Source organism: Mobula birostris, chromosome 24 (assembly GCF_030028105.1).
Source record: "Mobula birostris isolate sMobBir1 chromosome 24, sMobBir1.hap1, whole genome shotgun sequence".
In the NCBI taxonomy this organism is placed as follows: domain Eukaryota; kingdom Metazoa; phylum Chordata; class Chondrichthyes; order Myliobatiformes; family Myliobatidae; genus Mobula; species Mobula birostris.
The window spans coordinates 42,986,318-43,002,422 of NC_092393.1; the positions used below are offsets into that span (position 1 = coordinate 42,986,318).

The following is a 16,105-nucleotide window of genomic DNA, read 5'->3' on the forward strand; positions in this document are numbered from 1 at the left end:
TTCCTTCCATTATCAATCGAACAACTTCAGGAAAGGGTCCGGGGTGTTGGTGCAGCTGTACCCATCCAGAAACCGGACAGGGAGTGATGTTGTCAGGGAGTCAGGTCCCTAACTCCGAGCACAGCCCCTCTTCTCTTCCGCCATGGTCTCCGTCGCTAAGAGACAGCGACAACAACCCGGGGCCGCTGCGGAAATCACGTGAGGGACTGTACCACGATTCGCGACCAAGGAGGGGGGTTAATCGTCCTCGTTTGCTTTGGGTTCGAGTTCCGGGAGGTTGTACGTCATCCAACACCCCCCCCCACCTCTGGCCCCCGGGTCTGGCGACGCAAAGAATTGGTGGCTTCGGAGTTGTGAACCTTCTGGCGTCTTGTGACCAGAGTCCTGTAACCTCTGCAAGTTTCAATACTCTCTATCAGAAGTCAGGCAGCACTTGATAGGCCAGGGTTTCCTTCACATAGTGTTTAGACCCCGATGGCCGGGGCAGCTTTACAGAGGCTTCCCGTGGGGACAACAGACGGCTATTCGGCTCATTAAGTCGGTTCTGTACCCAGCGTTGCAAACTCATCAATTTGTCTCATTCTTCAATTATTGAAAGGGTAAGTGCTACTGTTTTCTGTGCATCAGAATCAGATTTCTTATCACCGGCAATGTGACGTGAAATTTGTTAACTTAGCAGCAGCAGTTCAATGCAATACATAATATAGCACAGAGAGAAAAAATAGTAAATAAAATAAAACATAATAATAAGCAAGTAAATCAATTACGTATATTGAATAGATTTTAAAAACGTGCAAAAACAGAAATGCTGTATATTTAAAAAAAGTGAGGTAGTGTTCAAAGTTTCAATGTCCATTTAGGAATTGGATGGCAGAGGAGAAGAAACATAGAAAACCTGCAGCACAGTACAGGCCCTTCAGCCCACAAAACTGTGCTGAACATGTCTTCACCTGAGAAATTACCTAGGGTTACCCAAAACCCTCTATTTGTCTAAGCTCCATGTGTCCTTCCTGGAGTCTCTTAAAAGACCCCATCATTTCCGCCTCCATCGCCGCTGGCAGCCCATTCCACGCACTCACCACTCTCTGCGTAAAGAAATCTTACCCCTGATATCTCCTCTGTACCTACTTCCAAGCACTTAAAACTATGCCCTCTCGTGCTAGCCATTTCAGCCCTGGGAAAAAGCCTCTGACTATCCACATGATCAATGCTTCTCATTATCTTATACACCTGTATCAGGTCACCTCTTATCCTCCGTCACTTCAAGAAGAAAAGGCCGAGTTCAGTCAACCTGTTATCATAAGGCATGCTCCCCAATCCAGGCAACATCCTCGCAAATCTCCTCTGTACCCTTTCTATGGTTTCTATGTCCTTTCTGTAGTGAGGTGACCAGAAGTGAGCACAGTACTCCAAGTGGGGTCTGACCAGGGTCCTATATAGCTGTTCCTGAATTGCTGAGTGTGTGCCTTCAGGCGCTGTACCTCCTACCTGATGGTAACAGTGAGAAAAGGGCATGTCCTGGGTGCTGGAGGTCCTTAATAATGGATGTTGCCTTTCTGAGACACTGCTCCCTAAAGATGTCCTGGGTACTTTGTAGGCTAATGCTCAAGATGGAGCTGATTGGATTTACAACCTTCTGCAGCTTCTTTCGGTCCTGTGCAGTAGCCCCGCCATACCAGACAGTGATGCAGCCTGTCAGAATGCTCTCCACGGTACAACTATAGAAGTTTTTGAGTGTATTTGTTGACATGCCAAATCTCTTCAAACTCCTAATAAAGTATCGTCGCCATCTTGCCTTCTTTATAACTACATCGATATGTTGGGACCAGGTTAGATCCTCAGAGATCTTGACACCCAGGAATTTGAAACTGCTCACTCTCTCCACTTCTGATCCCTCTATAAGGATTGATATGTGTTCCTTCGTCTTACCCTTCCTGAAGTTCACAGTCAGCTCTTTCGTCTTACTGACGTTGAGTGCCAGGTTGTTGCTGTGACACCACTCCAATAGTTGGCAAATCTCACTCCTTGTCACCACCTGAGATTCTACCAACGATGGTTGTATCATCAACAAATTTATCGATGGTGTTTGAGCTATGTCTAGCCACACAGTCATGTGTATATAGAGAGTAGAACAGTGGACTAAGCACACACCCCTGAGGTGCGCCAGTGTTGATCGTCAGCGAGGAGGATATGTTATCACCAATCCACAAAGACTGTGGTCTTCTGGTTAGGAAGTTGAGGATCTAATTGCAGAGGGAGGTACAGAGGCCCAGGTTCTGCAATTTCTCAATCAGGATTGTGGAAATGGTGGTATTAAGTGCTGAGCTAGAGTCGACGAACAGCATCCTGATATAAGTGTTTGTGTTGTCCAGATGGTCTAAAGCCGTGTGGAGAGCCATTGAGATTGCATCTTTCATTGACCTATTGTGGCAATAGGCAAATTGTAATGGGTCCAGGTCCTTGCTGAGGCAGGAGTTCAGTCTAGTCATGACCAACCTCTCAAAGCATTTCATCACTGTTGATGTGCGTGCTACTGGGCCATAGTCATTACGACAGTCCACATTATTTTTCTTAATAATATAGGCATCCGTTAGTCTCAGGAGACCATGGTTTTGCGCCTTGGAAGGTTTCCAGGGCGCAGGCCTGGGCAAGGTTGTATGGAAGACCAGCAGATGCCCATGCTGCAAGTCTCCCCTCTCCACGCCACCGATGTTGTCCAAGGGAAGGGCGTTAGGACCCATACAGCTTGACACTAGTGTCGTCGCAGAGCAATGTGTGGTTAAGTGCCTAGCTCAAGGACACGCACGCTGCCTCAGCCAAGGCTCGAACTAGCGACCTTCAAATCACTAGACGAACGCCTTAACCATTTGGCCACACTTCTTCTTAGGCACTGGTATAATTGTTGCCTTTTTGAAGTAAATGGGAACTTCTGCCCGAGGCAGTGAGAGTTTGAAAATGTCCTTGAATGCTCCCGCTAGTTGGTTGGCACAGGTTTTCAGAGCCTTACCAGGTACTCCATCAGGACCTTCGGCCTTGCGAGGGTTCACTCTGTTTAAAGACAGCATAGCTGCTTTTGAAGGGAACTCTTGTTGTTGAACTGCTAAGGCACCAGAATGCGTTTCCTTGCATCAGATCTTGCAATTTCACAACAGCGGCAATATTTCATTAGGAGCTTCAGGAGGTTTGTTATGTCACTAAAGACACTGCTGATGTACTGTGGAGAGCATTCTAGCTGTCTGCATGACAGTCTGTAATGGGAGGGGCAGGTACTACATCGGTTCAATATAAGCTGCAGAAAGTTGTAAACTCATTCAACTCTATCATTGGCATGAGGCTCCCCAGCGTCCAACACACCTGCAAGGAGTGATGCCTCAAAAAGGTGGCATCCATCATTAAGGACCCTCATCACCTAGGACATGCCCTCTTCTCATTGCTACCATCAGGGAGGAGGTATAGAAGCTTGAAGGCACACACTCAATGATTCAAGAACAGCTTCTTCCCCCCTGCCATCAGATTTCTGAATGAACATTGAACCCGGGTACACTATCTCACTACTTTTCCAACAAATGCTGAAGAACGAACATGAGTTGGAAGAGTAAAAGGAGCAGATGGAAGAACAGCTTTGGAGAAACGAAGAACAGCTTTGGAGAGAGTAGATATGGCGAAGGATGGAGCAGCTTAAGTTGCAGGAGGAAATTGCAGCACAGATTGACAAAGCTAAGGGGCTAAAGGCTTCAAGTATGGTGGGTGCTAAAAGTACTCCAACAGGACAGTTCTTCTTCTTTTTCAATCTTTTTATTAGTTTCATAATAATAAACGTACCATAATATTGATACAAAGTTATTGGGAGTACATTGTTGTAATTAACATAGTTAAATATAAACCCAGTTGACACATGAGTGTTAAATCTCCCAATCATACAGGATACAGATGAACAATATAAAACAAAAAAAATTTTTTAAAAATCATGAAAAAGGAAAAAAAATAAAAATAATATATCCCCCAAAAAAACTAACCTAAATAGTGTTAATCAACTGAACTAAGAAAAAAAAGACATGGGCTGTTATGTAACATCATGGAAAAAGGAACCATTAGTGTTGTCAACTCCGTTCCTCTCAACATATATTACAAAGAAATAAAATAAGTTTGGAAAAGGTCAAGTTACATCATATGAAAATGTTGAATAAATGGCCTCAAAGTCTTTTCGAATTTAATAGAGGGACCATAAACAACACTTCTAATTTTTTCCAAGTTTAGAGACAACATAGTTTGAGAGAACCAATGAAATGTAGTGGGAGGATTAATCTCTTTCCAATTCAGCAAAATGGATCTTCTAGCCATTAATGTAAGAAATGCAATCATTCAACGAGCTGAAGATGTTAAATGACTTGATTCTATTATTGGTAACCTAAAAATGGCAGTAATACGGTGAGGTTGTAAATCAATATTCAAAACCGTTGAGATAGTATCAAAAATACCTGTCCAATATTTCTTCAACAAAGGACATGACCAAAACATATGAGTTAGGGAAGCTATCTCGGAGTGACATCTATGGCATATAGGATTTATATGAGAATAATAACGAGATAGTTTATCCTTCGACATATGAGCCCTATGCACTACTTTAAACTGTATCAACGCATGTTTAGCACATATAGAGAATGAATTAACTAACTGAAGAATTTTTCCCATTTTTCAATCGGTACAATAATCTTAAGTTCCCTTTCCCAATCAGTCTTAGCTTTATTAGATACGTCTGGACATATTTTCATAATTGTATTATAAATAATTGCTATTACACCTTTCTGAAAAGGATTTAAATCTAAATTTTTTTCCAAAATATCCATTGAATATAAATTCGGGAAGGTAGGAGAAACAGTATTTTAAAAATTTCTAACCTGTAAATACCTAAAAAAGTGAGATCTAGGCCAATTATATTTATCAGATAATTGTTCAAAGGACATGAAACAATTATCCAAAAATAGATCACAAAATCGTACTATACTTTTAATTTTCCAAGCCAGATGTGCTTGATCCATAGTAGGGGGTTAAAAAAAAGAAATTAGATATAATAGGACTTGCTAAAATAAATTGATTCATCCAAAAAATTTTCGAAATTGAAACCATATACGTAAAGTATGTTTAACTATTGGGTTATCCATTTGTTTATACAACTTAGAAAGAGTAAAGGGAAGTGAAGTCCCTAAAATAGAACCCAATGAAAACCCTTCTAAAGAATTACGCTCAAGATTTACCCAATGTGGACTTGAAGTTACGTCCAAGTCCCATAACCAAAATTTTAAATATTGAATGTTAATTGCCCAATAATAAAATCTAAAATTTGGCAAAGCTAAACCCCCCTCCTTTTTAGATTTCTGTAAATGTCTTTTACCTATCCTAGGAATTTTGTTCTGCCATATATATGAGGAAATTTTGGAATCAACATTAAAGGATTTTGGAATGAAAATTAAAGGATTTTGGAATGAAAATTGGCACCACTTGAAATACGTATAAAAATTTAGGCAAAATAATAATCGATAGCATTGATCTGACCGATCAATGACAGAGACATCGGTGAACATTTAGTAAACAAAAGTTTAATCTAATCAATTAAAGGTAAAAAATTAGCCTTGAATAAATCTTTATGCTTTTTCATGATTTTAACCCCTAAATATGTAAAAGAGTCAGTAATCAATTTAAATGGTAAACATCCATAAATAGGAACCTGCATATTTAGGGGAACAACAGATCAGTTCTGTGGTGTGACTTCCTATGTTAATAAGGCACAGGAAAAAACCCGACAGTCTTAATGTGGATACACTTGTTCCGCAAGTATCTATGAAACAAGAGTCAGGACCCCAAGAGGTAGTTCAGGGTGTTCACTCTCAGCCTGCACTAAGGAGGCAATCTTAACCCATGTCATATCGAACAGCTCAAAGTGTTTTTGGGGACATTAACTTGCAATATGGAAAGACTCGCGTTTTTGATGATAGAGGTCTGAATAGTACTGTGGAGGCCATCAAGACACAAAACGAAATCACAACCTTATTGGTACAATAATAATATATCACATCTTTGCCAAAATGAGAGATTCAGATCTTTGATGGTGGCCCACTGCAGTATCATGCATTCACGAGGGCTTTTGAAATTAGTGTTCAAGGCAAGACAGACAATTATGGTGACCACCTCTATTTCCTTGAACTGGAGGTTGCCCTTGGGAGCTTGATAGAATTTGCCAGCATGTCAACCCAGAGGAAGGATAACTAACGGCCAAGGCTTTACTTCAAGATCATTTTGGTAATGTACAGAAAATTGCATCAGCCTACATGTGAAAGGCTCTTTCATGGCCACCTATAACATCCTCAAGATTAGGGTCATTTTTCTTGGAGGCTGTTGTAATGCAATGAAAGAAATTCAGGTCATGGGAGAGCTGGGCATGCCTGCCAATATGTTGACTGTTGTGAAGAAGTTGCCTCATTTGCTTAGGATCTATGGAGAAGGGTAGCCTGTGAACTACCAGATGAGCATAACTATGCTACTTTCGCTGACCTTGTAGAGCTTATAGAAAAACAAGTAAGGATTTTTACACACCCTGTGTATGGAAATCTACAGGATACTGCATCATCTACAATAATCAAAGGTGTGAGCAAAACTAAGTCAAAAATTTGTTCTAAGGCTAAAGGAAGCAACTTTGCCACTACCATGGCCACTGTGAGAAGTAAAGGTGGAGCTAATGAAAGAGAAATGTCTCGTCAGCCAAAAGGGTTTGGCTGTTCTGTGAGGGTGAACATAGATTGGATTTTTACCCTCAGCTGGAGGAAAGGCTCAGAGTCAGCAGATTGCCTTCCTAAAAGAAAATGGTGTCTGCTTTGGTTATCTGTGTATGGGACACATCAGCAAAGATGGCAGGAAGCGTCTTTCATGCAGGGTATGCAATGGCAGACATCCAAGCAATTGTAATGAAAAGGGTGCAGATTCGAAACAGGCTATGAAAGAATCACAGTAGTGAGTAAAGCAGTGAGTATGAGACCTGGTGATCATGTGGTAAACTTCCTATAATTCTGGTATAGATGAAGTCTATGAAGAGTAACAAGACTTAGTTACTTACAGTGGTGCTAGAAAGTTTGTGAACCCTGTAGAATTTTCTCTATTTCTGCCTAAATATGACCTAAAATGTGATCAGATTTCCACACAAGTCTTAAGACTAGATAAAGACAACCCAATTAAGTAAGTAACACAAAAATATTATTCTTGTTCATTCACTTGTTGAAAAAAATGATCCAGTATTACATGTAACGCACACAAAATGCTGGTGGAACGCGGCAAGACAGGCAGCATCTATAGGAAGAGGTACAGTTGACATTTCGGGCCGAGACTCTTCGTCAGGACTAACTGAAAGAAGAGATACTAAGAGATTTGAGAGGGAGTGGGGGAGATCCGAAATGATAGGAGAAGACAGGAGGGGGAGGGATGGCGCTAAGAGCTGGAAAGTTGATTGGCGAAAGGGATACGAGGCTGGAGAAAGGAGAGGATCATGGGACGGGTGGCCTGGGGGAAAGGAAGGGGGAGGGGAGCACCAGAGGAAGATATAGTGAGAGGGACAGAGGGAGAAAAAAAGAGAGAGAAAGAAAAAGGAACTAATAATAAATAAATAAATAAGGGATTGGGTAAGAAGGGGAGGGGGGCATTAACGGAAGTTAGAGAAGTCACTGTTCACGCCATCAGGTTGAAGGCTACCCAGACGGAATATAAGGTGTTGTTCTTCCAATCTGAGTGTGGCTTCATCTTTACAGTAGAGGAGGCCGTGGACAGACATATCAGAATGGGAATGGGATGTGGAATTAAAATGTGTGGCCACTGGGAGATCCTGCTTTCTCTGGCGGACAGAGTGTAGGTGTTCAGTGGAGCGGTCTCCCAGTCTGTGTCGGGGCTCGCCAATATATATATCCCGATGCAGCCTTCTATATATTGGTGAGACCCGACGTAGACTGGGAGACTGTTTTGCTGAACACCTACGCTCATGAAGAAGCTCAACAGTGAGCCTCATGAGCGTAGGTGAGCCTCATGAAGAAGCTCAACCTAACAGAAAAAAGAACGTGCCATCTCTTATTCACTGTGGGTCAAGAGAAGGTTCTAAGTAGCCACATGTTTCAGGATTTTAAGTGCCTTGCTTGGATAGTAACAACTATTGTGAACTGACTAGATCTATACAGGGGAAAGTATGCCTCTCCACAAAGGGAATATTCCTGGTTTCACCTGAGACATGTCCATTTGCCAGAGGTTGATTCAGAAGTCGTGCTGCTGCGAGGGACAGATGTGTTAGCTGTCACAAGTGATTTGCAGTATCAATAATGGACCCTTTGCAGTCAGAAAAGTGTTGCGTTGGACTGTCAATGGACCACCAAAAGGAGACCATGATGATGGAAGAGGCTGTGCCCAGCCATTGCTGACACTTAACAGGATTTCAGTTTTCAACGTGGATGAGCTTTGGCAGCAGTAGTTCAAGGCAGACTTCCCTGAATGCAGTCAGGATGAACAGCCTGGTTTCTCAAGAGAAGATTACAAGTTCGTGAAGCTGGTGACAAATTCTGCAAAACTGATGGATGGTCACTACCAGATTTTTTTTAATTATTGAGTGCAATCATGAACAATAGCCAGATCAGAAATGCTGATCAAGTCAACTAGTTCTCAAAGAGAACAACAGGAATTCTGCAGATGCTGGAAATTCAAGCAACACACATAAAAGTTGCTGGTGAACGCAGCAGGCCAGGCAGCATCTCTAGGAAGAGGTGCAGTCGACGTTTCAGGCCAAGACCCTTCGTCAGGACCAATGCAGCAGGCCAGGCAGCATCTCTTCCTAGAGATGCTGCCTGGCCTGCTGCGTTCACCAGCAACTTTTATGTGTTTAGTTCTCAAAGAGAACTCTGATAGGCCAATCAGATGGTTCACTGCAGCTCAGCGATAGAACACACTCGTAGCAAGTACATAGAACAGGCACAAGGGTCGCTAGCCCCTGTACCCCAGAAACACACCTGAGCCGTGCATGACCTGATCTGAAAGCATCATGTTGACTCATAACAGATGGGGTTCACAGTGGAACAGTTTGGTCAAGGATGGGGTGATCAGCACTGATGGACACATTATACCTTCACTACCCCAACATTAGTTCACCTTTGAGAAATAATGATGTTAACCTTAGGCAGATTGCTGAACAGCAAGCATGCTCTGATTCTAAGGAAGAGGTTTAAGAAGGATTTGTCATTTCACAGACTACACAGCTTTCCTGAAGGATGTCATCTCCAATGGTTATGCCAAAAGGGTGCCAGCTGAAGATCTGGAACAGAATGATGAGGAAAGTCTAATATATTTCACTTTGTAGTGTTTATCACTCCAGAAAAGGGAAACCTTCAGGGAATATCACTTAATGCTCAACTTTTACAAGAACCAGTAGTGATTATGGTGGATATTGAAACAATGTTTCATCAGGTTAAAGTACCAACAGAAGATGCAGATCTACTGAGGTTTCTTGGGTGGACGGATGATGACTTCAGCCAAAAATGGTGGTACGTCTCTTTGGAGCAACTTCATCACTGAGTTGTGCTAATTTCGCTCTTAAGAAATGCACAGAAGACAATGAAGGACAGTTCAGCCATGAGACGGTGGATAAGGTTTTACATTGTTTCTGTGTTGATTACTGCCTTGTGTCAGTGTCCTCTGAGGAAGAGGTAGTGTCTCTTTAAAGGTGGTTTTTGACTCAAAATGGATAAGCAACAGACGTAGTGTTGTATTTGTGATACCAGAAAAGCAAAGAGTGAAAGGCATGAAGGATTTGGATCAAGATATTCCTTTGGTGAAGAGAGTATTGGGTGTGCAATGGTATATTCAGTCTGGTACTTTCATATTTAAGACCACAATCCAGGGTAGACAACTTAGCAGGAGGGGAATCCTCTCCACAGTTAGTTCCATCTATATTCTTTTGGCAATCTTGAGGCTGGTGGTGGTATCTGCTCAGAAGATTCTACAAGATCTCTGTAAGAAAGGGCTTGTCTGAGATGATGTTATGCCAACATCACTTGCTTATGAGTGCACAAGCAGGCAGGAAGAACTCCACCAAGTGGAAGACTTCAAGATTGCTAGATGTTTAAAACCCTCGGTTTTTGGAGACGCTACCACTGCAAAGTTGCATCATTTTATAGACACGTGAAGATGGCTATAGAGCAGTGACCTACCTATTATCACTCAACACATGTTCTCATGTGCACAGTGGTTTTGTCATGGGGAAATCTAGGGTAGCTATGTTGAAGTCAGTTTCTATTCCTCGTATGGAACTCATCACTGCTATGATAGCAAGCTGTATGTTCACATTGTGGAGGGAGGAGTAGCATATGCTTCAGGGCTCAGTTTTTTGAACTGATTTGTACTTTTATGCTGAAGTATATCAAGAATAAAAACTTCCAGGTTCTGAATCTTCGTTGCTAACAGAGTTTCAGAAATTCTTAAGGTCTAACAGGCATCTTAATGGAGTTATGTAAACACTGCAAGCAGCCTGGCAGATGTGGCTTCTGGAATGTTGAAAGTGAAGGCTTTTCTGAAGTATAAGACATAGGTGTCAGGACCCCAGAATCTTCTTCAACCTGAAAGTGAATGGCCTGTGAATCCCAGTTGTTCTGGGAAAACTTCTGCTAGATGATCCAGAAGCCAAAGGGATTGCTGCAATGAATGCCATCAGGTGGGCATGGGTAGCATGTATAATCCATCACCTCTCATCTTGGACCTGCTTGAGAAAGGCAGTGCCCTGGGTTCTTAAATTTAACCTACTCTTACTTCTTTGTCAGAAGAGAAAGCAATTAAATATCTTCATTCTCAGTCTGATTTGGATGAAGAACAGCAAGGTTATTCTTTATTCTTTGGACATTTTGAGGTGAAGAGCAGAAGGAGTACAGTGAAGAGGTAAGAGGTTTTATTTACCTGTCCAGCTATACGAGCACTTCATATTGAAGTGACATCTCCTTTGGCACAGATTTCTTCATTAATCCACTTGGACGCTTTATAGCAAGACGAGGATAGGTTTGTGGCGATAATGTGGCGATCTTTGGAGCTGAGCATGAGTTGTGTGAAGCCACTGAGAAGTGGAAACATTCACAGATCAATGGTGTTCTTCTTCAGAAAGAAATTGTGGATTTTGAACACCCCAGCTGGCTCACATCTTGGAGCAACATGGAAGAAATTGATCGGATCAGCAAGAAATGTTCTCAGTTCTACCATGAAAGTTCAGAATCTTGATGAAGAGGGCTTTCACGCACTTCTTTGTGGAGTAGAGACAATTAACAGTGGCTGTCCGATTACTAAAGCATCATCCAATCCCAGTGATTTGGAAGTGCTAGTACTCTACTATCTGTTGCTTCTGAAGACCTCGCCATCCTTAACACTAGGAGAGTTCCAAAAGGAAGATGTTTATCTTCGTGGATGGAAGCAAGTCCGATGCATGTAAAACTTGTTTTGGAAATAGTGGAACAAAACCTATTTACTACAACTACATGAATGTCAAAAAAGGTCAGGTATAAAACACAATTTCCTCCCAGGAGTTATTGTGCTTATAGTTGACGACAAAGCGCCTGGAAACTCATGGATTGTGGGAAGAGTCATTCAGGTCTTTCCAGACAGAAGAGTATTTGTGCAGCAGGTGCACATCAAGACTAAGACTAGCTATCTGGATCGGCCTATAACCAAAATCTGTTTTCTAGAGGAGTCAGACATTTGAGGAGCTACAGCTCTAGAAGCTTCATGATTTTGACTTAACAAAGAGTGATGGTTAAGATCGCTCTGTACTGGGCTAAGTGCTGGTAACCTCTGGTCCAGATGACTGTTGCATGACTTGTCTGGAAGAAGAAAGATGAAAGAGGACATTTGTATGAATGTTAAGATTCCATGTCTCCTGTCTTTTCGTAGAGTGTAGTTATAATATTTCAGAGGCTGGGATTTCGGAGTCATGCATCTGTTTCCTATCTGTATTGTACTTTGTGCTGTGCGTTTATTATTGGTACATGTGTCCCCCGCTTTTCGAACGATCGCTTTACGAAACCTCACTGTTACAAAAAACCTACATTAGTACCCTGTTTTCGCTTTCAGAAGGTGTTTTCACTGTTACGAAGAAAGGCAGCGCACGATAAAAGGCAGCGCGTGCCCCGAGCAGCTGCTCTCCCCCAGATTCGGAACGGCATTGCTTAAACACGTTGCATTGAGCAGCCGTTAGCAAGATGAGTTCTAAGGTGTCGGAAAAGCCTGAAAGAGCTCGTAAGGGTGTTACACTTAGTGTAAAACTAGACATAATTAAGCATTTCGATCGTGGTGAACGAAGCAAGGACAAAGTGAGTTTGGATTGTGGAAACTGACGAAGATGATGTTGAAGAGGTTTTGGCATCCCATGACCAAGAAATGATAGATGAAGAGCTGATGCAATTGGAAGAGGAAAGGATGACAATCGAAACCAAATGCAGTAGCGAAAGTGAAGCAACTGTGTGAGATTTTCGCTGCAATGATAAAGTATGACTTTAATTTTGAAAGGGGATATTTGCAGGATGGTTTGAGTGCTTACAAAGAACTGTGTGATAGAAAAATGCGCGAGGCTCAGCAGTCAAACAAGCCTTCCACATCAGCCACAGCAGATGACGAACCTCGACCTTTGACATCGAGGCGGGCAGTCATAGGAGAAGATGAGCTGCCTGCCCTGATCGACAATGAGATAACACCCCCGTGTCCCACCATCCCAACACCCGGGCCCCGGACAGATACTGTACCGATTCGCGGAGAATGCAGCGGTAGCCGGGAGGCACACAGCACATCTTTAAGAAAAATGCCGAAATAAACATGCTAATTAATTAGGTGCCACTTAGCATGTAATTGTCGACCCAGATCAGAGGCGATGCAATCGGCAATCGCCTCTGATCTGCGCCGACATTTACGTGCCGGGCAGCACCTAATTAATTAGCATGTTTATTTTGGCTTTTTTCTTAAAGATGTGCTGTGTGCTTCCCGGCTACCGCTACGTTCTTCGCGGCAATGTATCGGTCGGCAGCCCGAAGGGTTGGGGCCACTGCACCACCCAGCCTGTGACGACTCAGTCTAACACAGCATCATCAGTGTGCTTGGCGCTGTCCCAATACTGGTAAGTTACACTACACTGTACATACATTATTTCTACTTTATATAGGCTGTGTATTTTTACGTGTTATTTGGTAGATTTGGCAGCTTCATAGTTTAAAGGTTACTGGAGAGTGCGTTTATGCCAACAGCGCTTGCGTGAGATTTTCGCTACGGAGATCTGTGCAGGCAATCATTGTAGAGAAGTATTTCTACTTTATATAGGCTGTGTATTTATCATATCATTCCTGCTTTTACTATATGTTACTGTTATTTTAGGTTTAATGTGTTATTTGGCATGATTTGGTAGGTTATTTTTGGGTCTGCGAACGCTCACAAAATTTTCCCATACAAATAAATGGTAATTGCTTCTTCACTTTACGACATTCCGGCTTATGAACCGTTTCCGGCTCTACCTTCGGATGGCGGGGGAAACCTGTAATTAGGGTTGGGGTGTGGTAGAAGTGAAGAGTAGTTGCATATTCATGTTTTGATTTTGGGTCAGTCCAGTTTGGGCAGAGCTAGAGAGTGGGCTGGGGAAGGGAGATTTTTTTTTTGTTAACTGCTTAAATTTACTGAAATAGGCTTGAATTTTTAAAAATATGCTGGAATAATTTTGTACATTTAAGAATGCTTGTCTTAAGTACGTTTAATGTGCTGAGACTTTTTTGCTGTAGTTTTAGTTTCATCAGTTTTATCATTTTAAGATTGTTCATTTTGCCGGTGTCTTAATAAAGGACCAAATGTATTCTTCAACTTTGTTATTGGAGGAATAGCATGTGATGCAGCATAAACCCACCCCCCCCACCCCTGTGATTAATCTCTGAGTGGTTTCAGTTTGATGTTTTGTTGTCAAGAAACTGCTGCATCAGTGATTCTTAAATGGCATTTTGTAACTTGGGCATTTTTTTGTTAGCAAACTGATTTATCAGCAAAAGTTGATCATTGTGGAAATTTTTTTCAATGTCTTTTTTCTTCTCTGTTTCGTTTAGGCAGCGGCACTAAATTCAGGGACGTCTGCCTCCTCCAGGTTTCTACCAGTCTTTGAGTCACAAGTGTGGGTCTTGATTCTGGAGTTAAACTTGACTTTCATCTCTGGATAAATAAAGAATGCCAACTGATACTGTTCTTAAATTTGGAGGCGTTTTCCTTATTGTCATTCTGATTGGTATCTTAACTTGCCACAATCATTTCCATTTAGAGTCTCTGAAAGCCTCTGGAGCAATCAATGCGGGCAAAATTAAGCGAGACCTTTTGTGGCAATCTCCAAATTCTAAAAATGACACCAAAACCTCATTCAGTGAAGGGGATCACAGTGCCTCACAATGTGATATTGATCCTAATAGTAGGTTGGATTGTGCCTTTAATGAACTGATGGACATGACAACATGTCAGGCCCGTGGCTGCTGCTGGATTTCAGTGGTCAATGTGTCTGCCCCTTACTGTTTCTTGCCATTAAATTATCCTTCATACAATATGGACTTTCTTTCTCCAACCAAGACTGGCTATTCAGGTATTCTCAGCCGCACTGAAAGATCATTGTTCCCAAATGACATAAGGACACTTCAGTTGAATGTTATGTATGAGACATCAGGCAGACTTCATTTTACAGTAAGTAATCTCAATTAGTAAAGATAATTTTATTAACTTAATGAAGGTGGATATAACCTGTCAATATATTAACAGAAATGATGTACACAGTTGGACAACTTTCAGAGAATGTTGCGATTGTACAAAATAATGGTGAGACTGTACAGTGGAGTATTGTGCATGCCTTTGGTTACCCTGTCATAGGAAAGATGTCATGGGCTGGAAAGAATTCAAAAAAGATTTATGAGAATGCTACCAGGACTCTAGGCCCTGAATTATAGGGAGAGGTAGAGAAGGCTAGGATTTCATGGCATGTGGGAGATTGAGGGATGGTCTTATACATGTGTATGAAATCAGGAAGGGCATATATAATGGGCATAGCTTCCAGATAAAGTGGTGAAGACAGGTACAATAAATTTAAAAGGCACTTGAATGGTTAAATAGATGGGAAAGGGTTGGAGGGATATGGGCTCAACCCAAACATGTGGGACCAAGGTTGGATGAGCATCTTGGTCAGTATGATTGAGTTGGGCCAATAGGCCTGTTTTCATGCTCCATTACTCTGTGCCTCAATGATGCATTATGTATCTCCGTATATAGCCCATTGTTGGAGATAGTTTTGTTACACTAATCATTATAAATAAAATATATCTCCGTATATTGTCCATTGTTGGAGATAGTTTTGTTACACTAATTATTATAAATAAAATATATCTCTGTATATTGCCCATTGTTAGAGATAGTTTTGATACACTAATTATTATAAATAAAATGTATTCTGATTTGATTTGGATTTTAAAGCCAGAGTAATTTTTTTTAACGTCAATCAAATGTCTTCTCAAAATTGAGCACTTTTTGTTTCCGCGTTTTTTTGGAACTAGTGTTTCATCCATGTTTCCAGTATATTGCTTTCTTTTACTAGATGTACTTAAACACAACCTTGGAGTGGAAAAATTCCCAATATTATGTACCCAATAGTACCCCATGTGTTACTTCTGAAATGTCTTGCCCATTTATGTTCACAGATTTGTGAGACAAATGATAGGCAGTTTGTTATTCATTAGGATAGATGAAAAATGGAGTAAGCAGATATTTTTGTTTAAATTTTATCATTACAATATAGTTATTTCTGTTTCCACAATATTAAACCAGACTAGTAGTATGTAATGAACTTTTGGCTCCTTACTTTGTTCAATCATCAACAGTGTTATTTATTTTACCACAGAATGATGTTAATTATGTATCTCAGAAACATTGTGACTGAAGGATACAGAGTCTGAACCTCTTGGTTTATCAGAAGCTCCCACAAGCGATGTTGTGTTTAAGGTTTTACTTGAGATTTTTTGTTATCTTTCCTCATTTTGTGCTTATGTGT

General features: G+C 41.4%; 1 protein-coding gene across 1 annotated transcript in view; it reads left to right on the forward strand.

Moving 5' to 3' along the window:
- Positions 1–304: 304 nt before the first annotated feature.
- Positions 305–16,105, forward strand: part of LOC140187282 (lysosomal alpha-glucosidase-like) — a 62,923-nt gene continuing 47,122 nt past the window's right edge. Inside the window, exons 1-2 of the mRNA XM_072242434.1 lie at positions 305–599; positions 14,133–14,751. Of these exons, the coding sequence (XP_072098535.1) occupies positions 14,251–14,751 (501 nt within the window). The 5' untranslated portion in view covers positions 305–599; positions 14,133–14,250. The remainder of the gene's footprint in view (positions 600–14,132; positions 14,752–16,105) is intronic.